The 26,176-nt window shown below is 43.2% G+C and overlaps 1 protein-coding gene across 2 annotated transcripts in view; it reads left to right on the forward strand.

Annotated features, from left to right (window-relative positions):
* Nucleotides 1–4,299, forward strand: part of CHRNA7 (cholinergic receptor nicotinic alpha 7 subunit) — a 129,149-nt gene extending 124,850 nt beyond the window's left edge. For both annotated transcript variants that reach the window (XM_045901857.2, XM_045901858.2), the window contains one exon: nucleotides 2,481–4,299. In XM_045901857.2, the coding sequence (XP_045757813.1) occupies nucleotides 2,481–2,999 (519 nt within the window). In that variant the 3' untranslated portion in view covers nucleotides 3,000–4,299. The remainder of the gene's footprint in view (nucleotides 1–2,480) is intronic.
* Nucleotides 4,300–26,176: the final 21,877 nt, after the last annotated feature.

Consider the following 26,176-nt stretch of genomic DNA (forward strand, 5'->3'; position numbering starts at 1 on the left):
GTTTGTTTATGCAAATGTAAGCCTCAAACGCATATTATTATTTCTTCTGTTTAAGACGTGAAGACACAAACCATTTTTAATGACCTGGTAGTACTTTATTGTCCAGAAAAAAATCTTAGTTACGAGCCTCTGTTCATTATTCACCTCTCAGCACAGGAGTATGTTAAAACCAATGGCTGCAAATGAAATATGAAGCTTGTATCTCTCGCTTTCAATTTATATAGCCTCTTGCATTTTTCTTTCTTTGTGTGTATTTAAAAAATAAACAACCTCCAAGGAACTTTTATTATGATGTGTTGCTATGAAGATACTGCCGATGCCGTGGCCTTATGTGACATTTACGCAGCCAGACGCAAGACCATAACCTAACAGAAGAGGTCATGAGCACAGTTGGATAAGTGCCAAGAGGATAATTTCATCTTTTGAGATGCTTTAGCTTCGAAAGCGAATGATTCAGGCCATGGAATTCAAAATAGACTTGGTAGTGTGGATCACATTAGCTTGAGATGTGCTCCAGGGTAGGCAGAGGCCGCCCCCCCCCCCCCCCCCCCCCCCCCCGCCCAACACACACACTCCATGTGTACAGCTATCGCTGGGTTTGGAAGCACCCATTGCCCAGTGCATTCGCTTGAGCTCTGGTCCAGTCTTTCCAGTGCCTTCGAAGTGGGGGTTGGGCTAAAGTCACAGGAGTTTTGAAGAAGACTGTAGACCCTTTTACAGATGAGCTGTGGAAGCCTAAACACGTAGGTGACTTGCTTTACTGTGTGACCTTGAGCCAATTTATTAGCCTCCTTGAAGTCTCAGTTTCTTTATCTGTAAAATGGGTGGGGGAAATTATACTCACTTCACAGAGCCCCTGAGAGGCCCAATTGAGCTGGCATGTCTTATGAGCCTCCTGTGGAGGACCAGACCTGCAGATTCATGTGGGGCCATGTGTCCCTGCTCTCTACTAATCACGGAAAACCCTCCAGGGTATGCAGACAGGCTTTTCCAGGCTCTGCAGGTTTGTCCATAGGGTATGGGCAGGATATATAGAGTGCTGTCTGCTCTGAGCAAAGATTTATCTTTACATCTGCAGTGAATATACTCTTATGCCTTCTTGTTCTTTGCCTGTCTCCAGACCAGTCTACTGCAGTCATCTGTGATAAGATGTCATAAAAAGTACTAGAGACATGAACTTCACAGCTTACTGCCTGTACTTACAGATGGGAAACATAACCTGTTAGGTTGCTGATGGAATTCACCCACAATCATAAACCAAAATTAAAGTCATTATCTGGATAATCTCAGGGAAAGGGCCCGCTTTTCATATACCTGTCTAAATAGGCTTCCAAGAATTGTTTTGACCTGGACTGGGGTTTCACATGGCTCCTTCTTTTCATTAGAGGGAAAAACAAGAAATCCCCATGATTTCTCTCCAGCATCATCTATGCATGTAGGCAATATATGTTGATAAAACACTTTAAACCAGCGGTCAGCAAACTATGGCTCCAATCTGGCCTACCAGCTGCTTTTGCAAATAAAATGTTATTAGAAAAAAGCCAGGCTTATTTCTTTCATGCTTTCTATGACTATTTTGTACTTTATTAACACAGCTGAGTAGCTGCAACAGAGACCTTATGGACTTTATTATGTGGCCCTTTAAAGAAAGTCCAAGTACTTTCCTGCACATCATCGTACTCAGTCTTCACTTCAGCCTAGCGAATTAGGTTAGAGGTTCCTAAACTTCCTTGGTTCACAGCACCTTTAGTGTCTCAGGGATTTTTTTCACAGCCCCTAGGGCAGAAGAAATACCATTAATGGCTCTCTTTATTACATCAGTCAAAGCAACTTAAGTATGTATGCCCTGACCCCTAGGCACCTGTTGGCAGCATACCCTTTCAAATCTTAGGGGCATAGTGCCCCCATTTTCTGTTCCACTTTGACTTTCTTGGCACTTGCTTTTTGTCAGGACAACAGAAACCTGCCTTGCAATGGTATGCCATCATTGCAAGGGACCCGATGTTGTCGTCGGAACTGCTTCAGACTAGGCGTTCATGCAGCACCTGCTAGGTGTCACAGGGCTGTCCTTGAAAATTTTAAAAATCTCCAGGGGTTTGCCTTTGCAAGTCCGCCGTGGCACTGGGGCGCCTCACGGGCAGTTGGGTATGACGGTTGCTCGCGACAGATGAGGAAAGACTGCAAAGGGGAAGCGTCTTGTTCACGCAGCTCGGGCAGGGCTCGTTTTCCGAGACAGGGCTCTCCTCCCGCGTGCGTCTGCCCCGAGACCGCAGTGTGTCTGCCACGGAATTCCGCTCATTCCCAGGGCGACTTTCTGCGTTGGTTTATTCTGGGCTCAGTTTGACTCAGCCGCTGCAACGCGTGCCTGCCTGTGTAAACTCACCTGGGAACGAGTGGGGCCTGTCTCCCCTAGGGCCCCCCAAGCAGGGCTGGGACCGATGCTCGCTTGCCCGCTCCTAACCGTCCTGTCGTCTCCCCAGACCAGGGTCATCCTTCTGAACTGGTGCGCCTGGTTCCTGCGCATGAAGAGGCCGGGCGAGGACAAGGTGCGGCCGGCGTGCCAGCACAGGCCGCGTCGCTGCAGCCTGGCCAGTGTGGACGTGAGCGCGGTGGCGGCCCCGCCCACCACCAACGGCAACCTGCTCTACATCGGCTTCCGCGGCCTGGACGGTGTGCACGGCGCCCCCACCCCCGACTCGGGCGTCGTGTGCGGCCGCGTGGCCTGCTCCCCCACGCACGACGAGCACCTCCTGCACGGCGGGCAGCCCTCCGAGGGGGACCCGGATCTGGCCAAGATCCTGGAGGAGGTGCGCTACCTCGCCAACCGCTTCCGCTGCCAGGACGAGAGCGAGGCCATCTGCAGTGAGTGGAAATTTGCGGCCTGCGTGGTGGACCGCCTGTGTCTCATGGCCTTCTCCGTCTTCACCATCATCTGCACCATCGGCATCCTGATGTCAGCTCCAAACTTCGTCGAGGCTGTGTCCAAAGACTTCGCCTAACCTGGTCCTGGTCCCCCGCATGTAGGAAGCGCGCAGACAGGCGATGCCGTTGGCTTGGGAGAACTTGGGGTGCTAGTCCCACAGCCACACTCGACGTGAGGACGCTGATGTACCCGGAGCGCTCGCTGCCAGTCATCTCCCTTATAGTTTCCTTGTTACTTTCCGTAATAGGATCTCAGCACGGTTTTGTTTAATCCTCTCACATGGGCGGCTTGATGTTCTTGGAACATCCTTAGGGTCGCCAGGACCACTGAGAGGTCATTTTGCCCATTTCCCAGTGCCTGGGGAGTCCTTCACAGAGGTCAGGGTGGCTCAGGACCACCAGGGGAGGCCTGTACAGTTGGTTTTGCATGCCTGCATGTCACTTGCCAAGAAGACCTATGGAAACTTCAGCATAAGCTTTTGCCTGTTTACAAACCTAGATTGAAAGTAATAATAATAGTAATAAACCACACTCACTAGATCCATTCAAATAATTGGTAAAAGGACACACAACAAAAACTAAAAACCTAACTGCTGGTTTTTCCATGATTCAGGTTTTATTTTTCTCTGCCAAAGATGGTAGAGAGAAACAATTTTACACTGTTCCTACGTTTTATAAGAGAGAGCGAGACATAGTTGGTCTTGTAAATTATGCTTTTACCAGTTTGATTTCTGCCAACCTACCCTGTGGTGGGAATCAGGAGGGACACGGATGTGTGTTGATTCTGAACCAGGACCAGACCTACACAAGTTAGGGGGATTTCTGTAGATACCAGGTGACTCCCAAACTTCCTGTGCTGCCCTCAGACATTGGGGAGTGCAGTTTGCTCTATTCTGAAAAACCCAAAGGACAAAGAGGGTTCTATTAGAATTACCAGCCCAATGTAATAGCTAAAGTTAAATTAAGCCAGCTGTGTGTGTGTGTGTGTGTGTTTAATAATGCATTAGATGTTTCTCGTGTGCTAGAGTTGGTTGGTCTTAGAAACTTGCGGGTCCGTACAAATGCACAACATAAAGTGAAAGTATGCTAGGCTTTTCCTTATGTCTCAAGGCCAAAAAGCAGGATCTGGGACCTCTTCTGGTTCCTTGTATGGCAGGAACTGGGAAGGGGATGATGTGGCCAGTGGCTTTCCTGGACGCAAGGCCAGTGGAAGTCAGCAGGAGGGGCTGACGGGCTGAGGGTGGCTATTCACCCAGTAACTCCAGTCTCTGGCTTTTAGGGATCTGCTTTCCCACAGCTCAATGACCCCAGCGTTAGCCCAGAAAGGTGGCTTGAACAGGTAGATTCCCTGGAGATAAGCATTTTGAAAGCAAGGGAAACTTTCATTTTAAACCTGTGTGATGACACAGTTCTCCACTTAACATTATCTAGCTGACAATGGTCGCCCTGCCTCTTCCTGTTTTCCTTATTTTTTAATGCGATCAGAGGGAGACAACAAAATCTCTCCTGTTCTGTTGTTTCGTCTAGTAACAGATCCGAGCTCAAAAACTGCAGAAGGCTTTGAGCTCCTGGGGATCTTTAATTTGCTTCTAACCCCTGAGATGGGTGTATTATGGGGGAAGATTAGATTTTCAGAGCAAAAGAAATTGCATACCTTTCTCCAGCCATTTATTTCACTCATTTCTGGGTAATGCACATTGATTTGTTTGCACTGAGGAGAATGGAGGCTTGGGCATGCTCCGTGTGTGGGTGCGCGTGAGCGCTGAGTGCGCAGCTGCAGGGGGACACCTTGTTTAGGACAAGAAGGTTGATAAGTAAGCGCATTCTAGCTAATATCACGCCATTTGGAGCAAGGTTGTCCTCAGAGTTCAGCCAGTCCACATGGGATGGATGAACAATGCACAATCTTTTCTTTCTCTCTCTTTTTTTTTTTCTATTGTAGACACAAGTAGAAGTGTTTTGATATATCAGAGAATGCTTCATTTCTTATTGCTACCTGAAAATTAATCCCATAACACTTTTGCTTAGAAAAAGAAAACTTTTTTGATTTTGTATTTATACAGAAAAACATAAAAAAACAAACAAAAGTAGTTTATATGTTGACCACTCGACTAATACTCTGCCATTTTAAAAAGTAATAATAAGGAAAAGATGCACATGTAGTAAGAAAGGCATGAATAGCTACAGAAACCACCGGTGAGTGAGCTTCTGAGGGCTAGGGGACATTTCCAGAAAGGAAGAAAAAGAAAGGGAGGGAGGCCAGGAGGGGGAGGAAGGGGGCATGGAGAGAGACTCCTTTACTACCACTCATGATATGCACAGCACTCTGCACTTTGCTTTCTGCGATTAGTATTTCATCCTTCCATAACAACATATAAAGATCTACCTCATTCTTCTTAATAGCTGCTTAGCATTCCATTCTCTTGGTGGATATAATTTTTTGGTTAATCGGTTAGTGAACATATAGAGTTTTTCCAGTTTTTATTTTTATACACAAATCTGTAGTTAGCATCCTTGATTTATAGCTTAGGATACGTTTTTGACCATATCTTGGTATAAATTATAAGTGGGAAATGAGAATTGCTGGATTTAAGGCTATGTGCATTTAACATTTTGGTAGGTATTGCCAGATTACCCTCCAAATACCGATCAATGAATATATCTACCAAAAGTATAAAGAAAAGGCCAGTTTCTCAACTTTCTCAGTACTGGGTATTATCAAACTTAATATTTTTTTCCAATCTGGTAAAAATTATATTGCAATGTTATTCTGATTTAGCTCATTTTATTATGAAGTTAAGTATCTTTCAGATATTTTTTAGAAATTTCAATTTTTGTAAATTTATGTCCTTTACATAATTTTGGGTTATTTGGCTTTTTCTTAATTAATTTTAGCCTCTGTACTTTGGAACTTCCCTGTCTTATATCTTGAAAATATTTTTTTAGAAAATATTTTTATTTGTTTATTGTCTTTTGATGTTATTTATTGATTTCTTAGCCTATAGAAAGTTTAAAGTTTTATGTTGTCAATTTACCCAGACCTGCTTTGGTAGATCCTGGGATTTGTTTCCAGTTTTAAAAGGCCTTTCCCCATTCTGAGATTATAAATAAATTTACTCATATTTTTTTCTAAATTTTTATGGTTTCATTTGTTTACATCTTCTAACTCCCTGGAATTCATTCACTGCAGGAAATGAAGGTAAAAATGAATTTTTTTTCTCTCCAAATGGTCAGTTGTGCCAACAAAATATATAATAGTGTATCCCTGTAATACAGTTAGTCTTTCCCCCATTTTGTTCAGAATGCCTCCTTGTTTGTAAACTAAATTCCTGTTAAGTGTTTTGGGGCTATTTATACTTATTGGTTTGTCTCTCTGTGAATGCCTTTCATTTCTGAAGCTTTATTCATATATCAAATATTCATATATTAATATTTTTCAAGTTAACCATCCCCCTTAACACTTTTTTGCCTCTCCCTTCCCCTCTTCCTCTCTCTTCTCTATTTCCCTCTCCCATACATACATTTTTTAATTTAAATTCAATTAGCCAACATATAGTACATCATTATTTCAGATGTAGAGTTCAGTGATTCATCAGTTGCATATAATACCCAGTGCCCATCACATCACGTGCCCCCACTAATGCCCATCACCCAGTAACTCCATCTCCCACCCACTTCCCCTCCAGCAACCCCCCGTTTGTTTCCTATGTGGTTTGTCTCCCTCATTGAGGTCACAATGAATTTATATGAGTCTTCCTATTCAAGAGTGCAGTCTAGGCTTGTGTTCAAATCTTATCTTACGCCGCTTGGTAGATTTTTATGGTTTTGTGCAGATAGGTCCTATGAATTTCTTGTCTAGTTCTAGATAGTTTATCCTTTGGCTACCATTTTCAATGGAATATTTCTTCCATTTTATTTGCTAACTGGATGTATAGGAATGTAGTTGATTTTGTATATTAATGTCACAATCAACCACTTTAAATGTATTTTCTTACTGTTTCTAAGATTTTCTTTTGCTTTTTCCTTTCCAATAATTTCCCTTATTCCTATCCCTTAGGCAACTGCCCTTGAGAACAGTGTCAAATAATAGTGATTCAGGTGGCATACCTATCTTGTTCATGACATTAGTGGGATGGTTCAGTGTCTCACTATTCAACTTGTATGAAGACATGTATTTTCCTTGTCATAATAAAAAAAGTATCTGTGTATTCTGCAACTATTAAGGCTTTCTGGGGAAAATGTAGATGTTAGATTATTGTCGCAGCCTCTCAGTATCCATGGAGATGATCAGAAGGTTTTCCCCTTTGCTCTAGTAGTATGTTGTATTATATTAATAGATTCCTTAAGACCAAACCACTGTTAGGGTCCTGAGGTGATCCCTACTTGTGATTTCCCCTATTAATATTGATAATTGAGATTAATCATTCTGCCGCTTGCTTTTGTGTGCTAAACAAAAATCTCTATATTCTGCAACTGGTTACGTGGTTTTAGAATCATCATCTTAAGTGTAAAAGAACTCACCTGGGGGCTGCCTGGGCATCCAATGGTATGTTTCTGAATTCCTCCCATTGGGAAGGTTAGGCCCTCAAGCACTTCTGGAGTCAACTTTAGTTACATATTTTTTTTTTTTTTAAGATTTTATTTATTTATTTGAGACAGAATGAGAGACAGAGAGCACGAGAGGGAAGAGGGTCAGAGGGAGAAGCAGACCCCCTGCCGAGCAGGGAGCCCGATGCGGGACTCGATCCCGAGACTCCAGGATCATGACCTGAGCCAAAGGCAGTCGCCTAACCAAGTGAGCCACCCAGGCGCCCTAGTTCCATATTTTTAAGAAAATTAATGACAATCCATTTTTTTCAACATATTTGCATAGTTTTTACAATACGGGCACTTAGGATTTCTTAATTTCCTCTGTATTGGTGGCTACTTCTCAGTTTTTCATTTCGAATTGTGCACATTTCTCCTTCTGTTTTTATTGATACAGCTCGCCAAGGATTTTGTTTTTGTATTTTCAGACACCAAACCCTTAGACTTTTTCATCTCTTTGGGGAACTGGCTGCAGCCCCTGCTGGCTTTGTGCTGACCTGACCTGTCCTGGGGTAGCTTGCACCCTGTGCAGAGAGAGCTACAGCTGGCAGGAGCCACCTGCCCCATGGCTTCTGGGGTTTCACTTGGCAGCGGGCGCTAGAGGGTCAAAGCAGGCCAGGCAGCACAGGTGTGGCACATGTGACTAGCCATTCTACTGATGGGAGGACCACAGTTAGCTGGAGAACAGACTGACTTAAAGCTTTACCAGAAGCCATCTTGAGGCACAGGCCTCAGGAAGTAACCCTTTCCCTCATAATTTAATGTTCTGAATTACTGCATTCTTTCTGACCCAAACCCTCCCCAGTCCACCCAGGACTGACCCCACTGGTCATGGTTCCTTATCCAATTCCCATTTACTTCATTTGCATATGGGTTTGATTTTTCTCATATCAGAGCTTATTATAATATGGGGAGGGGGTCCTGATGTTTCACACTTGGGGGGAGGGCGGGGGCAGGAAGTACTGTCCACAGTTTCAGCCTTTTTGAACTCTTGTGGTCAAACATCATTGTATCTTCAGCACACCCCATTTTAGGAATCACAGGAGTGCACAACATTCCACAATTCAGCCCAGTTCTTCACCTTTCTTGTCTGACTCTCCAAAGTCTCATTTAAAATTGTACACTCTCCTAAATTTGATCATTTTTCCTCCAAAAACCTTATTGCCAGTCCCTCTTCTGCTGGGTTGGATTTTTATGAATTTACCTTCTAATAAATACTGCCCATTAACAAATTATACTGCAATGTTTTATAATTCTTAAAGTTCTGCTATTATTTATTTTTTTTAAAGATTTTATTTATTTATTTGACAGAGACATAGCGAGAGAGGGAACACAAGCAGAGGGAGTGGGAGAGGGAGAAGCAGGCTTCCCGCCGAGCAGGGAGCCTGATGTGGGGCTCGATCCCAGAACCCTGGGATCATGACCTGAGCCAAAGGCAGACGCTTAACGACTGAGCCACCCAGGTGCCCCTCTGCTATTATTTTCAATATTTCAGTCGTTTACCTCTACTCTTATTTTAATTTTTTTTTTTTTATATTTAAGATTTGTTTTTAGAGCAGTTTTAGATACAGAAAAACGGGAGCGTACAGAGAGTTCCCATATCCCTGCCACCCATACACATGCACAGCCTCCCCCATTATCAATACCCCCAACCAGAATGGTACATTTGTTACAACTGATAAAGATACATTGTCACAATATAGCCACCCAAAGCCCATTATTTGCTTTAAGGTTCACTCTTGATGTTACACATTCTATGGGTTTGGACAGATATATAATGACATGTATCTACCATTATAGTAACACACTGAACAGTTTCACTGCCCTAAAACTGCGCTCTGCCTATTTATCCCCTTACCCACACCAGCCTCTGGCAACCACTGATTTTTGTCTCCATAATTCTGTTTTTGTTTTTCCAAAATGCCATATAGCTGGAGTCATACTGTAGATAGTCTTTTCAGATTGACTGCTTAGTAATATACATTTAAGATTTCTTTGTGTCTTTTCATGGCTTGATAGCTCATTTCTTTTTACAGGTGAATAATACCCTATTGTCTGGATGTATCACAGTTTATTTATCCATTCACTTCTACTGAAGGACATCTTGGTTGCCTCCAAGTTTTGGCAATTATGAATAAAGATGCTATAAACATCCATGTGCAGATTTTTGTTTGGAAATAATGTTTCCAGTCCTTTGAGTAAATACCAAGGAGTGTGATTGCTGGATCATATGGTGAGAATATGTTTAGTTTTGTAAGAAACCCTCTTCCAAAGTGGAATGCATTTTGCATTCCCACCAGCAATGAATCAGAGTTTCTGTTGCTTCCCTTCCTTTCCAGAGTTTGATGTTGTCAGTCTTCAGATTTTGGCTATCTAATAGGTGTGTAGTGGTACCTCCTTGTTGTTTTCATTTTCCTTTCCCTGGTGACATTTGATGTGGAGCACATTTCAATATGCTATTTGCCATATGTCTATCTTCTTTGATGAAGTATTTGTTAAGAACTTTGACCTATTTTTTTAAATTAAGTTGTTTCCTTGTTGTTGAGTTTTAAGAGTTCTTTGTATCTATTGGATAAGAGACCTTTATCAGACGTGTTTTTCAAATATTTTCTCCCAATCTGTGATTTTTTTTTTTTGTCATTCTCTTAACATTGTCTTTCACAGAGCAGAAGTGTTGCATTTAAATGAAGTCTAGTCGGGTGCCTGGGTGGCTCAGTCGTTAAGCGTCTGCCTTCTGCTCAGGTCATGATCCCAGGGTCCTGGGATCAAGTCCCACATCGGGCTCCCTCCTCGAGGGGAAGCCTGCTTCTCCCTCTCCCACTCCCACTGCTTGTGTTCCTGCTCTTGCTATCTCTGTCTCTGTCAAATAAATAAATAAAATCTTTAAAAAAATAAAAATTAAAAAAAATAAAAAAATAAATGAAGTCTAGTCTATCAATTATTTCTTTCAAGGATCATGCCTTTGCTACTGTATCTAAAAAGTCATTTCCATACCTAAGGTCATCTAGGTTTTCCACTACATTATCTTCTAGGAGTTTTATAATTTTATATTTTACATTTAGGCCTGTGATCCATTTTGAGTTAATTTTTTAGACAGTGTAAAGTCTGAATCTAGATGTATTTATTTATTTATTTTTGTATGTGGATATCCAGTTGTTCCAGTACCATTTATTGAAAATACTGTCTGCTCCGTTGTATTGCATATGGATGTTCAGTTGCTCCAGCATCGTTTGTTAAAAAACAAAACAAAACAAACAAACAAAACTATCCTTTCCCAGGTGCCTGCGTGGCTCTGTCAGTTAAGTATCTGACTCTTGATTTCAGCTCAGGTCATGATCTCAGGGTCATGAGATCGAGCCCCACGTCAGGATAGTACTGGGTGTGGAGCTAGCTTAAGATTCTCTTTCTTCCTCTCCCTTGGCCCCTCCCCCCTCAAAAAACCAAAACCAACCAAACAAAAAAACCCAAAAAATCAAATTTATCCTTTCCCACTGAATTGCCTTTGCTCCTCTATCAAAAATCAGTTGACTGTATTTATTTGTGTCTGTTACTGGGCTCTCTGTCCTGTTCCACTGGGTTCCTTCTAAGTTCTTTATTCTTTCCTATTTGTCTGTTATTTTATTAATACCACACTGTCTTGACTACTATAGCTTTAGAGTAAGTCTTGAAGTTGATCTTTTTTTAAAAAAATTATTATAAATATTTAATTGTGCTAAAATACACACAACATAAAATTTACAATTTTAACCATTTTTTCAAAGATTTTATATATATATTTATTTATTTTTAAATATTTTATTATTTATTTGACAGAGACGCAGCGAGAGAGGGAACACAAGCAGGGGGATTGGGAGAGGGAGAAGCAAACTTCCCACGGAGCAGGGAGCCCGATGCGGGGCTTGATCCCAGGACCCCAGGATCGTGACCTGAGCTGAAGGCAGACGCTTAATGACTGAGCCACCCAGGCGCCGCAAAGATTTTATTTATTTATTAGAGAGAGAGAGAGCACAAGCAGGGGGAGCAGCAGAGGGAGAGGGAGAAGCAGGCCCTTTGCTGAGCAGGGAGCCTGACACGGGGTTCGATCCCAGGACCATGGGATCATGACCTGAGCCGAAAGCAGATGCTTAACCAACTGAGCCACCCAGGCGCCCCCAATTTTAACCATTTTTAAGTGTACACGTCAGTGGTATTAAGGGCATTCACACTGTTGTGCAACCATCACCCCCACCCATCTCCAGAACTCTTTTCATCTTGCAAAATTGGAACTCTACACCCAGCTCTATACTAACTCCCCATTTCCTATCTTCACAGACCCTGGCAGTCACCATTCTATTGTCTGTCTCTATGAATTTGATTATTCTAAGTAACTTATGTAAGTGCAATCATACAGTATTTGTCATTCTGTGACTGGCTTATTTCACTTATCATAATGTCCTCAAGGTTCATCCAAGTTGTAGGTTCTCTTGTATTTTTATTGTTATTTTTTGTTGTTGGTGGTGGTGTTCTAACTAATTCAATATATAGTTAGTTCATCTATTTTCATTAATTCTGATTTAATCATATAAGTACTTTAGGGTCTGAATATTCTTCTCACCAAAGCTTTAACAGCAATCCATGTTTTGATATGTAGTTGGGTTTTTTTTAACCTTCATTTGCTAGATATTCTTTAAGTTCTGTTTTGATATCTTCTTTGAAATGAGCTTTTTTGAGCATTTAAAAAATTTCCACATTTTTTAAAAGTTAAAATTTAATTTATTATTGTATTACATTGTTCTTTGAGTACCATATATTCTGTACTATTTCTATTATTTATAATATATTGAGTTATATTTTGAGGTTTTGTTTGTTTTTTCAATATAATCAGTTTGTATGAATGGGTCTTTCCCAGAGTATGACCTTGGAGTTCTACCCTTTGACATTGACCTGTCAGAGTCCAGCAGGAGGGGCCACACTCTCTATTAGCTGTACTTATTTCGTTTTTCTTCCATTTACCATATGATATTTAATAATACATCATATTTTATTTCTATTCTATTTTTAAAAATTTTTTAAAGATTTTTATTTATTTATTTGAAAGAGAGAGACACAGTGAGAGAGGGAACACAAGCAGGGGGAGGGCCAGAGGGAGAGGGAGAAGCAGGCTTCCTGCGGAGCAGGGAGCCCGATTGTGGGCTCGATCCCAGGACCCTGGGATCATGACCTGAGCTAAAGGCAGACCTTTCTATTCTAAATGTCTATCTTAAATACACACGTGTCTGCTTTCAAAATGAAGGCCCCAGATTTCTTTCCCTGAGCTTATGCTTCATATATCCTCACTCATGATTTTATTTTTAACCGTTTTTGAGTTGCTTTGTTGTAGGTTCATTTTGAATATTCATTTACATTTTAAATATAACTGATATGTTTGTCCTGATATTATTTTTCTCAAATGATTTTTGTATTAATATTTCTTTTGCATCCTATGTTTTGGGTTTTCTTTCCCCTCCTTTGGATATATGGGTATTCTTTTTGTTAAAATAGAAGATTTATTATTTGTATCTGTTTAAAGTGGCTACCTATATACTTTTACATAATATAATCTATAGTTCATGATTTATCAGTCTGAACCTGTTTCCAGTGCTCTCACGTGTTCTGAAATGGTGGGCTTTGGATTCTCAATTTGTTTCTCAAGCTCTGCAATTTGCCTTTCATTTGATTCATTGATCTTATCTTTTACCTCTTGTTTTATTGAAATCAATTTCTCATTAACTTCTTATATCCAATTTTGGAGCATTTCCTTCTGTTCGTTGGGTTCTTTGTCCTTGCCGAGGAGAATCTTCGCCTCTCTCCCACAGGCCATGGGCCACATTTTCCTTTCTGTTCTCCAGGAGCATGTTTGCATGGATGGCTTGCCATTTATTTTCGTCTTGCTTCTGCTTAATTTGAGCAGCTCTGTGTGGACCTTCCATTTCCTCTGATTGAGAAGATCTCTGACCCTCTTTCCCAAATCTCTAATTATTCTCCCATTCAAGCTTGAGGTGAAAGCCCACTCCTCACTCTTTTTCCTTTCTTTTGCCCTGAGGTTCTGAGAGGAGGGATGGAAGACCTAGGGTTTCTGTTTACCTTTTTGCTGCACTTGTTGGCCTGCTAAGTACCACTGACATGTGAGGTACCACTCTGAGAGAATACTTGCATTTATTTCTCTAGTTCAGCATCAAATCCTGGAGCCTCCCATCAGCTGGTTATTTTAGCCTGATCTCTGCAGCAGCATGGCCCCACCCTTACCCTTAAACCCATTCATCAGGCCAGAGAGAAGAAAAAATACTCGTGGATGGAGCTGCTAGTCCCACCAGCGGGTGGGATGTGGGAACATTGCCTTTTGATCTGATTGTGCCTTTTAGGTGGTTAAAATCACATTCCCTTTTTCTTTCTGTCCATCTGGGAGAGACAATGTGAAGACCTCTGGTAGGTTTCTGGCTTCTGCAGAGATCCTCAAGGGGTCGGTAGGGCATTCTGCACTCACGGGATTTCTAGAAATGTTCCCCTCTGGATTGCAACTTCCCTTCTCAGTGAGCCACACTCCAGCCTGGTGTGGATGGGGCGGGCAGAGTGGAGTCAGGTGCTTCAGTGGGTTGTATATGTAGGAGTGTCACATTGAGGCAGGGTCTGTGCCTTGCAGGTCCACACCATTCTGGTCTCTCTTTTCTTGGCTGCGGTATTTTGAAGAGTGTGGCATGCAACTCTGTCACTTCATTTACCTCCCTGCTGTTGTTTAGCATTCTCACTGTTTTGGCCGGGAGCATATCTGGTTCTGCTTTCGTCCACTCGTAATGCCTTTTTAAGGCCCTTGATCTATATTCAGAAAAATGAGTAACAGTGGAGAATAAGTGTTATAGACTTAAATACCAAGGCTAGTGGAGAGTTATATTCTCAATAATTTGAAAGTATCCTGGCAGGTATTTTTAACTGTATGTCGAAGCTGTGGATCTTTATGTTGAAGGAGCATTTATAGTTATGGAGCTTAATATTCCTCCACCTTTATTTGCCCATTTTTCTCCCCATGGTAAATGCAAGTAGCCAAGAACTGGCCGTTTATTGTAGTGTATCTTTCTATTAATACTGACTACATAGCTGTTTTTCAAGACATGTTATACTGAGCTATCTTTTAAGATATGGATAATCTTGAAGGAATAAATACTTCTGAGTTAAAATGAGTGTTGTGTTTCCTCCTGTGCTTTTTGGTAATTACTATATGGTATGAACTGTTGTTATACTCTTCAAACATAATAAGGCTCAGAAAATAACTACCCACTTGAAATTACAATATGATCTAGTCCTGTCCATACTTCAGCATGCTCCCTATACCCTGTCATCCTTGGCCTCTGGTTCCTCTGTGACAACCTCGGGCATCCTCATTTGCCAAGGCCCACGTGCTTTCTACAGAGGGAAGCATGGTTATGCATTTGAGAAAGCAGTAACACAAATCCTTTGTGGAAAGAAGTTAAGTTTGTCACCAGCTAGACCCCAAGACCTGACCTTCACTGCTCACCTGCTTGTGGTCACCGACCTTTGTCCTACATTTTTCCTTCAGCTCTTCTTTCCAGTTTATCTCTTAACTCAGGCAAATGGACAAAGAAACTGCCCCTTGAACAATAACAACTTCCCTGACAAGACCTACAGCTGGCCCAGACCACCCAGACCAGTTTGAGAGTAACCCCTGACTCGCCCCTGTGCAGGTGTGAGCCCGGAGTGACCTCTAGAATGACTGACAACTACCTTTACCTCATTATAATACTAAAATCCCCACCCAAGGGGGAGCACAAGCCTCGTTTACATAACATACGATGCACGTACAGGCATGTTTCCTTAAGGCGACTGCAAGACCTTATGCCCACCGCTACACACTATGACAAGGCTTCCCTATCTAAATATGCATCTTAACCCTAAATAAAAGGAGGGCATCCACCCTTGCTCGGGGAGTCTGGCTTTGGAAGTTATTCCCCATGATCTCCTTATTTGCTGCAAATAAAGTTTTCTTTGTGCGACAACTCAACCTGGTTTATGACTCCCCGAGGAGTGAACGTGCGTTGTTTTGGTTACAATCTGGGTGGGGGGCCCTAATCCATCTGACTGGTGTCCTTCTAAGTAGAGGAGATTAGGACACAGGCACCCACAGAGGGAAGACCATGTGAGGACACATAGAGAAAAGGGTCATTGGCAAGCCACGCAGAGAGACCTGAGAAGAAACCACGCCTGCTGACACCTTGATCTCGGACTTCCAGCCTCCAGACCCATAAGACAATAAGCCCCTGTTGTGTAGGCTCCCAGTCTGCAGTTTTTTGTACGGCAGCTCTAGCAGACTAATAAAGGCACCCATGATATGATGTGCCCCCTGCCAGGCTCCGCAGTGCACAGTGGATGCAGTCATGTGCAAGAACAGTTCTTCAGCTGGAACAAGAGGTCTTTCCCAGGAAAAAACTTAGATAGGTAGACAAGGGTGAGGCATCTCAGCCTTGGGAAATCATGGAAGACTTCCCAGAGAAGGTGGTGCCTCAGCTACCATCAGACAGCCAGACTGAGGCCAAAACTGATCATGTGTTCAGTTTCTCACAAATTATTGTTTTTGAATTAGGACTGGAGACTCAATGTCCTAACACTGTATTCATTTACCCCAAACATGTCTGTCCTAACTTGGAAATGGCAGGGAATGGAGGATGTTGTCCTGTCTTTTGATACCAGGATTTAAACAAAAATGTAGAGATGTTATGACTGCTTGTTGACTCAGCATTACTTCCATTCAAAGTATTTATTGTTTTTGTCACTGGTGTGTGCTGTCTTCATTAGTTAGCTGTGAATGAAATTTTTGGCTGACACCATTTTTCTTTGTTAGGTTAATTCTTCAATGCCATGATTTTTGGGGCACTGGTGGTCCCTAAAAGTGCTTTTAGCTGAGGCACAGGCAGCAAGGGGCGGCTGAAAGTGGTTCCCTGAGGCCATGCAAATAGAGCTTCCCACAGAGTGGTTTAGTGCTCTGTTAAGTTACCACAGAATCGAATCAGTTTAGGTGGGCAGGGATTAAGAAAATCTCTCCAAGGCACTTTGTGGCTTGCAAATCCATTCCCTTCCAACCCTTTGTCATTTCTCTAGTGCAGTGGATAGAAATGGCCACCCCAGGTCAGCCCACCACACCCACAAACCCAATTCTGCCCCCTCAATGACTGACCTCCAGCACGCTATTCAACCTCACTTTCCCCATCTGTAAAGAGTAAATGACTAAGAGCTGAATCTGCTGAGACAGGTGTCTAGATACAGGACACAGGAAACACTCAGAAAATGTCAGCTGAGTTTATTTTCACTAAGATCAAACCTCATCCTCCCACATGGGGGACACTCTATTCTTATTTTTGAAGGCTTATGACAAACAGCTTCCCAGTTGTTCTGTCACAGGCGTCCCTTTCAAGTTTAACAAACGGCTCTTGACCCACCAACAAGGACATCCAGCCACATGTTCTCTGGGGAGAAAAAGCAAAGTTTAGAGAGACACTGTCTGCCGTCTCTTCTGAGTGTTATTTTCCAGAACCCCAGGACTGAGAAACACAAGTCAAACACAAAGAGATGGGCTTTGGTAGTGAACCCCGAGAGAAGCTAGCAGGTGGGTAGGGAGGGGCCATTGCCCATGAAAAGCAGCAGAGCCCTGACAGAATGAGTACTCATTGTCTCCTACACGCTCCACAGGTTTCCACATGGAAAGAGGGAGAAGCCTATCCCTGTGAAGCTGGGAGTCTGGTAGGGAGGGTGGTAAACTTGTAAATGGACATGGACGCTAATGAGACAGGATGGGTGTGATGGGGTGAAGACCTGGGACAGTGGAGTGGAGGGAAGGGGCCAGGGGAGTCTCTCTGGAGGGCAACCTTGTGCAGCACATAAAGCGAGGATGAATAGAGCTACCCAGCGGGGTGCACGGGAGTGGCAGCGACACAGCAGAGGTCCCCGGCCCTGTGTAGCACCAGAGGGACAAGCAGTCAGGTAAGGCTAAGATCTGGGAGCGGTGACACTGGGGTGTCACTGTTTTTCCTCAGAACAATGAGGAGGCTTTCAAGGTTGTCAGCAGGACAGTGGTATAATCCAGTTTTGTCTTCAGATGCTTGAAGACAGATTTCAGGGAGACAACATATCCCCTCCCACCACTTTCACCCCATAGGGCGTAAGAGAGCATGTGTTGAGGACTAAGTTGAAAGCCTGAACAAGTTTGAAAGTAGGAGCTGAAGTCCCCTCATTCTTCTTTAAGATTTATTCATTTATTTATTTATTTGAGGGAGAGAGAGAGAGCACAGTGGGGAAGGACAGAAGGAGAGGGAGAGAGAATCATAAGCAGACTCCCCACTGAGCATGGAGCCTGATGTGGGGCTTGATCTCATGACCCTGAGATCATGACCTGAGCCGAGATCATGACCTGAGCCGAAATCAAGAGTCGGATGCTTAACCAACTGAGCCATCCAGGTGCCCCTGAAGTTCCTCCATTTTTAAGGTGAGATACCGGGTAAGATTTGCAGGATGCGGGATGGAAGGTCACCACCAGTGAGACTTGGTTGATGAATGAATTAGTAACCAACCTCTGATCAAAGCCCAGGACAGAGGGACCCAGAAGAAAACACAAAGTCAAAAGGGGATTTTTGAGGCATTTTCTAGACAAGTATGATATAAACCCTCTCCTCCATCTCACCAAATGATATTTTCTAAACTTTGTAAACCCCCCTCTGCCAGTCAGTGCAGAAGGGAGGAAGAAATGTGAGCATGGGAGATTTTATATGAAGAACCGTCAAGCAGACAAAGGTAGCCAAGACTGAAAGGAGAGATCAAGGGCTCTAAGGTGTAGAGACATTGGGATCACAGAAAGCGGCTGTCAGACCTGGAGCTGAGGGGAAGGACAGAGTTATCAGCGTTTCATTTATTTCAAGAAGGTGTATCATTGTTGGAGCATTTTTTTTTTTTTTTGTGATGGCTACTCTAAATGTTCTTGTCAGATAATTCCAATATATGATTCCCTCTGTGTTGACAGCCCTTGTCTTTTCTTATTCAAGTTGTGATTTTCTTGGTTTGTGATATGACAGGTGATTTTCCCTTATATTGGAGACATTTGTCTGTCATGTAGAGGACTCTCAGTCCTTTTCAAATCTTTTACTTTAGCAGGCAGTCGCCTGTTTAGGCATGCATGCCCTGGCTTATTTTGTGGGCTGCAGTTCAGCAACAGTGTCAGAGTCTCTGCTGTGTTATTTTTCCCTGCTTGGTTTCTCTGATGTCCCTGGGTCTCCCGTGGTCCCTGCTGATGCTGCCTGATAGACAGAAAGGGCTTCTCCCAGCCCTAGGTGTCTCTCAGTGAGGCAGGGTAACCTGTGCTGGACAAAGAAGCCTCCGAGGTGGGGTCCCCCTGCAGGTGCCATTTATCTACCAGGTATCCCTACATGGGAAGGAAGGTCTCAGCTTTCGAGAAGGGGGAGTGTCTCCCCTGACATGTCACACTGGCGGTGGGGGGGTCTTGGGATCCATCCCCCTTGCTAGTGGTGTTGAGCTGGAATTGTCAGAAGAACCCTATTTCTTCAGAGAGTGAAACACATCCACCTGGCCATCTTCAGCTACTAGGCTGGGATCATCTTCTGTTGGGTTGGAGAGATTCCGGTTTTCCTGCCACTGTTCCTCCCTTCCTTGGGTCCCAAACCAGCCCTCCATCCTCTAACCACCTTTTAGAGTTCTCTGATTGCCTCCTGTGCATTATTCTAGGTTTCTGGTTATGCTTAGAGCAGCAAGGAGGTGTCCACCCATCTTGCCCAAATGGTAGATAGGGTAGTGAAATAGGGACATCTTACATCTTTATCATAGACTGTCCTTGTAGGGGGGAGTGCATTGTCAGGGATTGTTGGGAAACATTACATGGAGTCCAGGAAGTGTGAAGGTATTGGATAGATATCCCTGGGGCTACGGGCAGAGGGGCAGACCAAGTGAGGGAACCACAGTGCAAGAGGCACTCATGAGGACAGACGTAACCTCTCTGTGGTCTCCTGGGGTTCAGTTTATTGGCTGCAGCACCATTGCATCTTTGGCTATTGCAAGATTTGATTATCTTTAGCCCAAGACCTTTTTATTACTTTTCCTTTATGAATCCCATAATTTGAAATATCGTATCTACTCACTTAATTCCATCCCAGTGTCTCTAAAGAAAAGAACGTTGATGATACCTTATTCATCAATAATCCTGCAGTACACAAAAACAAAAAAGTGCTAATTTAGTCACTTTTGCATCGATTATTACTGCTTTGATATGAGAAAGAGAAATGATGGACAGGGGCCGGCCTGGCGCTCACAGCTGGGCCTTGGTGCTCTCCTGATGAATGTAAACAATTGTACCTGCACACGGCAGGCAAAGCCATTTGGCGCACGTGATAGGTCAGGATGAGAGCAAGACCAGTATATCATCACGTCTGAATACAGACAAAATAGGAACACTGTTCAAGCCACAAAACTGGCCGAACATCCCCCTCTCCCAGATAAAGTGAGAGAGTGCTGCTTCCTTATAATTAAAACAATGCCACCTTGCTCTAGTCTGCCCTTCTAGATGTGATTTATTAGGTCACCAAGCAAAGCATCATGCTTCCTGACGGCATCCAATCCAGAGCAAAGCCCCACTTCTTTGACCCCTCCTCCAGAGTCACCCAGCACAAGCCCTAGTCCTGTAATGAATCCTTTCTGACACCCCCTTCCCCGGATGCCCCACGACTCCCCATGGGGTGCCCTATGTGTTGTTTCTCCAGCTCCAAAGGAGCAATAAGCCTACTTTGTTCAACTGCAAGCATGTTCCTGGGGGTCTCCAGCTGGAGGACATTTTCAGTTATAATATATTCAGGTAGCATTTATGGGCTAATTTCCACGAGGTCTTTTGAAATATGTAAAACAACTTATATATTCCAACCCCACCTGACCACCAATTCCATGACAATATAACTTTTGCTAAACCCTAGGATTCTGGAACACTCAGGATTTTACCTTCCAAGCTAAGAACATCTTGTATTTTTTGTGGTGTTTGAATAAATACCAGAAGTAACTTCATGAGGATGGAGTTCATATTTTCTGCACTTATTAATATGCTGATTCTACTAGTGACTAATGAGAACCACCTGGGGCCTTTAAACTCTCCTTGCCACCTCTCCTGCTATGTGTCCCCAAGACACACACTCCATTAGTTTTCAATTACTGTGTATCTGCCTTCAAAGAACATTTTTTTTTTTCAAAAAACAAGAACAATGAAGGTGCTATAATGGATATTCACCACCAGTGTGCTCACTGAGTTGCACAAAAAATTGTTAATTTTAAACGTTAGCATAAGGAAATGATAAATAAATAAAGAAATAAAACTTAAAGTTTCTGGTTATAGACTTTTAGCAAAATGGCTCAAAGGAAGATATTCAAAGTCAGGGGACGTTTGCACATCATATGGAGCCTTTGATACACATGCGGGAGCAGCCTACATGTTGTCTGAGTCTGGAGTTCAAGATGGAGTTAGGGAAGCTTCCAGAAGACATTGTCTCCTCTGCACAGCGACTCTCTCCACCCCTCCCAGGAGTATAAGACATGGAGGATATCTAAACATGTACAGTTTCTACTGGATGATCCTCCCTTCATGGAATTCATGGTGTGGGTATGAACTAGTCACCACTGTATCCTACATCACACACCAATCTAAATAAACAAATAAAGCTTTCAAACATGTACTTTTGATACTATACAACCACGATAAGATTTTGGAAAATATCTCCCTGAGTTTGGGGGAGGGGAATAAGGGAAGGTAGGGTTTGTAGATTTAGAAAATAAAAAGAGGATAGGATAAATAGTGCATGAAATATCTTTGCACTAAAAAGTTATTCAACTGAAATTCAAGTTTCACTGGGTATCCTGTGTTTTATCTTCCCACCCTAGGGGGAAAGAGGTTATCACAAAAAAAAATAATATTAAAACCCAGACAGGTGGAAGTACTGTTCTAAATTAAGAAAGGTTTGGTCTATGATGGGATTCCAGGTGTGTGATTCCTAACTGCTCTTCAAATGACCTAGAGGCTTTGGCTGGCTCTCTGAGGAAATAGGAACCTAATAGGTGGTCAAAAGAGAACTTGGGAGCGGTGTGTGTGGTACAGGATTGCCTTTTGATGACTTCTAGAGAGTTTAGTTCTAGACATTTCTTTTTTTAAGATTTTATTTATTTAATTTAGAGAGAGACAGATAGAGAGAGCGAGAGAGAGAGAGAGAGAGAGAGAGCAGGGGGAAAGGCAGAAGGGAAGAATCCCAAGCAGTCTTTCCACTGAGCATGGAGCCTGACATGGGACTCAATCTCATGACCCCAAGATCATGACTTGAACTGAAATCAAGAGTCAGATGCTCAACCGACTGAGCCACCCGGCCACTCCAAGAGCCCTGACTCTTTAGGAAGGTCTGGTTACCCATCAGAGCCTAGAATGGTAGGTCAGGAGGCTGAGGTACATGCTGCTATGTTGAGTAAGTTGAGTCAAGTTTCTTGGCTCAGAAAGTGGCTGGCTCCAGTCGGGTGGTATTCTTAGATAAAGGGAATGAAGAGGTCAGTGTCCTGCTTCTCTACCCCAACAGGACTCTGCTCAGCCCTTGGAGCTCCCGGAGGGCTCTCCTGAAAGCCTAAGACAGCCACAGGCTCATAATGCTCAGTGTGGACGAAAGGGAAGACAGAAGCCTGACAGAGGGACAGCCTGCTTTTTTTCCTTGTACCAGCTGCTGTCCCGCTCTGGGCTGGTCATGCCTCTCTCTGGTTGGAGCTTGCCAGTTCCAGTGGTACTCTGTCTCAGGTTGGCAACACTGCTTTTAAAACACAAGTGTTCTGTTGTGAATGATAAATTACACGATCATCCTATTCTTAGCCCAGGGGCCTCAGTGCATCAAACTGATTGCATCAGCTTTGTTTTAACCACAGAACCAACCTTTGCAATAGGTGGGCAATATGATTCTGGCAGACAGAGCAAAGATGAGGAAGAATGGGACAAAAAAGAAACAAATAAGATGAAGATAGCCAGCAGAGAAAATGGTAGAGGTTCCAAGGATAAATCTTACCCTTCCTTCCTGGGTCTCCTGAACTACGCAGGTGTCAGAGGGACAAGGTCACTGGAGTCAACCTGAGAAACTCCAGAAAAGGATTCCAGGAAGCTGTTTCTGGAGATACTGAGATCCGGCTCTGGGAAAACTGTACCATCTTGGCTCTATCCTGGATCTGAAGTTTGAAGAGGGATCTAGCATTTTTCCCAGAGATGCTTCACTCAGGTGGTGCAGAGGGACCAGGGCCATGGACACTGTGGATTGTGTCAGGCTGGTATTGATCTGCACTGTGCCGGGCGCTTAGTGGGTGTCCTGTCAACGTTGGTGGGGAAAATACATACGATTTCAAACTGCCTTGTTAGAGTTTCAGATACTTCTTTATAAATTATTAAAATATTTCACTTCCTTTCTTGGGAATAATTTTATTTAAAACCCACCTCTGTTAGGTTCCTAGGGCCGATGTAACAAATGACCAAACCTCGGTGGCTCAAAACAATATGAATGGATTCCCCTACCATTCTGGTGGTCGAAATGAGTCTCATGGGGACAACACACCAAGGTGTTGGCAGGACCGGCTCCTTCTGGAGGGAAGATCCAGGTCCTTGCCTTCTCCAGCTTCTGAGGCCACCTGCGTTCTCTGGATTATGACACCTTCCTTGCAGCACACGGCCCTTTCTTCGCCTACTTCTCCATCATAGTGCTTTTCCTTTCTAGTGTCAAATCTCCCTCTGCTCTCTCTTGGACGGATATGTATAATTACATTTAGGGCCCAGTTGGATGATCCTGGATGATCTCCCATCTCAGAGCCCTTAATTTCATCACATCTGCAGAATCGTTTTGCCACGTAAGATATTTATAGATGCCAGGGATTAGGACAGGGACATCTGAAGGGTCCATCATTCAGCTGACTGCACAACCCTTCTCTCAGCTTCAACTGGTGGCCTTGTCTGTCACTCTTTCAAGGCAGGGAAAGGATTTCAGGGTCCCCTGGTCCTCACAGAGCTATCTGTACAGAGTCTCTTTCACATACATCCAGTATGCTCTTCAAAACCACCCACAAGCCAGCAGTCACTGTCACGATCATTTTGCAAATGGGAACTTGGGAAGGAAACTAACATTTACGGAGTTAAATTGGATATCATTTGAGCATCATTCTATACAGGGTCCTGTCCTTTCATTGCTTCATGTAATCCCTTTACAATCTGGGAAATAGCTTTGTTTTTTTTTCTGTTTTTGTTCCCATAGAGCAATCCAACAATAGAAAAGTCAAGCATTATAACTAAGACAGCAGAGCCAGACAGGAAGGTGCTGAACTCGAACGGGGATTCATAATTTCCAGCCCTCATGTATCCCACAGCCCCCTTCTGCCCTGTTCAGCATTCCTTGAGCATGGTCCTGCAATGGTCTGAGTATGGGGTGGCTGCTGGCTGCAGCGGACCCTGTGGCCACTCCTCTGTGACATGCAGTGACATCTTTGGGTGTGTCCAGAATCCCAGAACATTAAGGCAGAAATGAGTCTCGGTGAAAACCTTCCCCATGTGCTGCTCAAAGTACAGCATATACAGAACTATCTGGTTGCTTATAAAACATCCAAGTTTCTGAACCCCATTCTCAGAAATTTTAATTTAGAAGGTCAGGGGTAAAGACCAGAAATCCAATTTTTAACATGCCCAGAGCATTTTTAACATGCTCTGATACAATTGGATGGAAAAGATGAGAGGAGTAGTGCATGTTTTCTAGAATGGATCATTAGCCCTTCTTCTGAGAGCACGGGTAGGCTAGTCAGGGTGGACCATATAGTTATAAAATGGCAAGTAATTCTTCTCTTTTTTAAAAAACATTTTATTTATTTATTTGAGAGAGAGAGAGAGAGCAAGAGAGAGAGAGAGAGAGCATGAGCAGGGTGAGGGGCAAAGGGAGAAACTGACTCCCTGCTGAACAGGGAGCCCAATGCGGGGTTTGATCCTGGACTCCAGGATCATGACCTGAGCTGAAGGTAGAAGCTTAACCAACTGAGCCATTTATGCACCCTACCTTCTCCTTTTTTTAAAAAAAAAAAATATTTATTTATTTGAGAGAGAGAAAGGGAGAGGGAGAGAGAGGGAGAGAGAATCTGAAGCAGACTCCACACTGAGCACAGAGCCCAACGTGGGGCTCAATCCCCAAACCTCAAGATTCATGACCTGAGACGAAACCAAGAGTCGGACTCTTAACCGGCTAATCCATCCGGGCACCTCAGAAGAATTTTGGCAGTTTGGGTTCTGATTTGAGTAAGAGAAACAAGTGAAAGGTGGATTTCAAGGTGTGGAATGGGACATTTGGGGATGTCTAGTGTCTAACTTGTGCATTTGCTGGAAAGAAATCTGGAGTGGCTGCTTAGAATTTCTAATTACAGTCTGTCTAACTGCACTTTCCAGAATATAGGATCTGTTGACTGTTGAGGAATATTCCAAATCAGGGAGTAGGTGGGCAGTATCCAGAGGCCATAAATTCACCAGAGATGTTAGCACAGACTTGAGGTTTGTTACTGCTTAAAATTTTGAGAAATGGGGCATCAAAACTTAATATTTTGGGGGGCACCTGGGTGGCTCAGATGGCTAAGCGTCTGCCTTCGGCTCAGGTCATGATCCCAGGGTCCTGGGATCGAGCCCCGCATCGGGCTCCCTGCTCTGCGGGGAGCCTGCTTCTCCCTCTGCTTCTCTCTCTCTCTCTCTGTCTCTCATGAATAACTAAATAAAATCTTAAAAAAAAAAAAAAAAAAAAAAACCTTAATATTTTGGGCTGGGGGAGAATATGTCCAGACCAAGTACCTGGTCCTCTGGTTGTCTCAGACAAATTTGCCCTATCGGCACCTGCTTTCTTTGTATTCATAAACTTACCAAGTCACCTGTTACTTTATGTTGCATTTCCCAAGCTGAATTCCCCAGGACAGATATACAGTGAATCTGTTTGACTGGCGTATTCCTGGTGGTACAAATGAGACACATGGATGATGATTCATGGCTTATCATGAATGATAATATAACTTACCATACTGGGATCTGACTCTGCAGTTCACTTGGGCTTCCTACAAGCTGATTTCTTGAAAGAGCTCAGATTCCTGGCTCAGCATGCCTTTGCTATGAGTCAGCTCTGAATAGAAGAGAAGCAATAGTTTTGTTTTTTTCTCAGTGGACCGCTTCTAAAGTCAAGTCAGAGTTTTAACTAATGTTCAGGGTCTCCCTTTAAAATCCCCACGTCTCTGTTTCCCACAGGAAAAGATCCAGGCCAGAGTTCATGCAGACACTATTTTTTTGAGGACAAGGTCAGCAAATTGGGCTATGTGTCCTATGATCGCCGTGAAAGGGAATCATTGAATTTTCTGTCCACTTATTGGTGTCTTTTGTTAATGATGGGCAAGAGGATTGCATTATTTATGGAGTACTTTGACAACTCAGCAGTTTATGGAGTATATATGAAGAAAAGGTGCTTTTTATCATCTAATAAAATGCTGCATAACAACTTCAGTATTGAACTTTTAAAGAAAGAATCCTAGATTATCATGTGGCCAAGTATAAAGGACTTACTTTGGTCTCACATTCAAG

This window comes from Mirounga angustirostris, unplaced genomic scaffold, assembly GCF_029215605.1.
Source record: "Mirounga angustirostris isolate CCGP_5_RB_7025 unplaced genomic scaffold, mMirAng1.0.hap1 SCAF_9, whole genome shotgun sequence".
NCBI lineage: Eukaryota > Metazoa > Chordata > Mammalia > Carnivora > Phocidae > Mirounga > Mirounga angustirostris.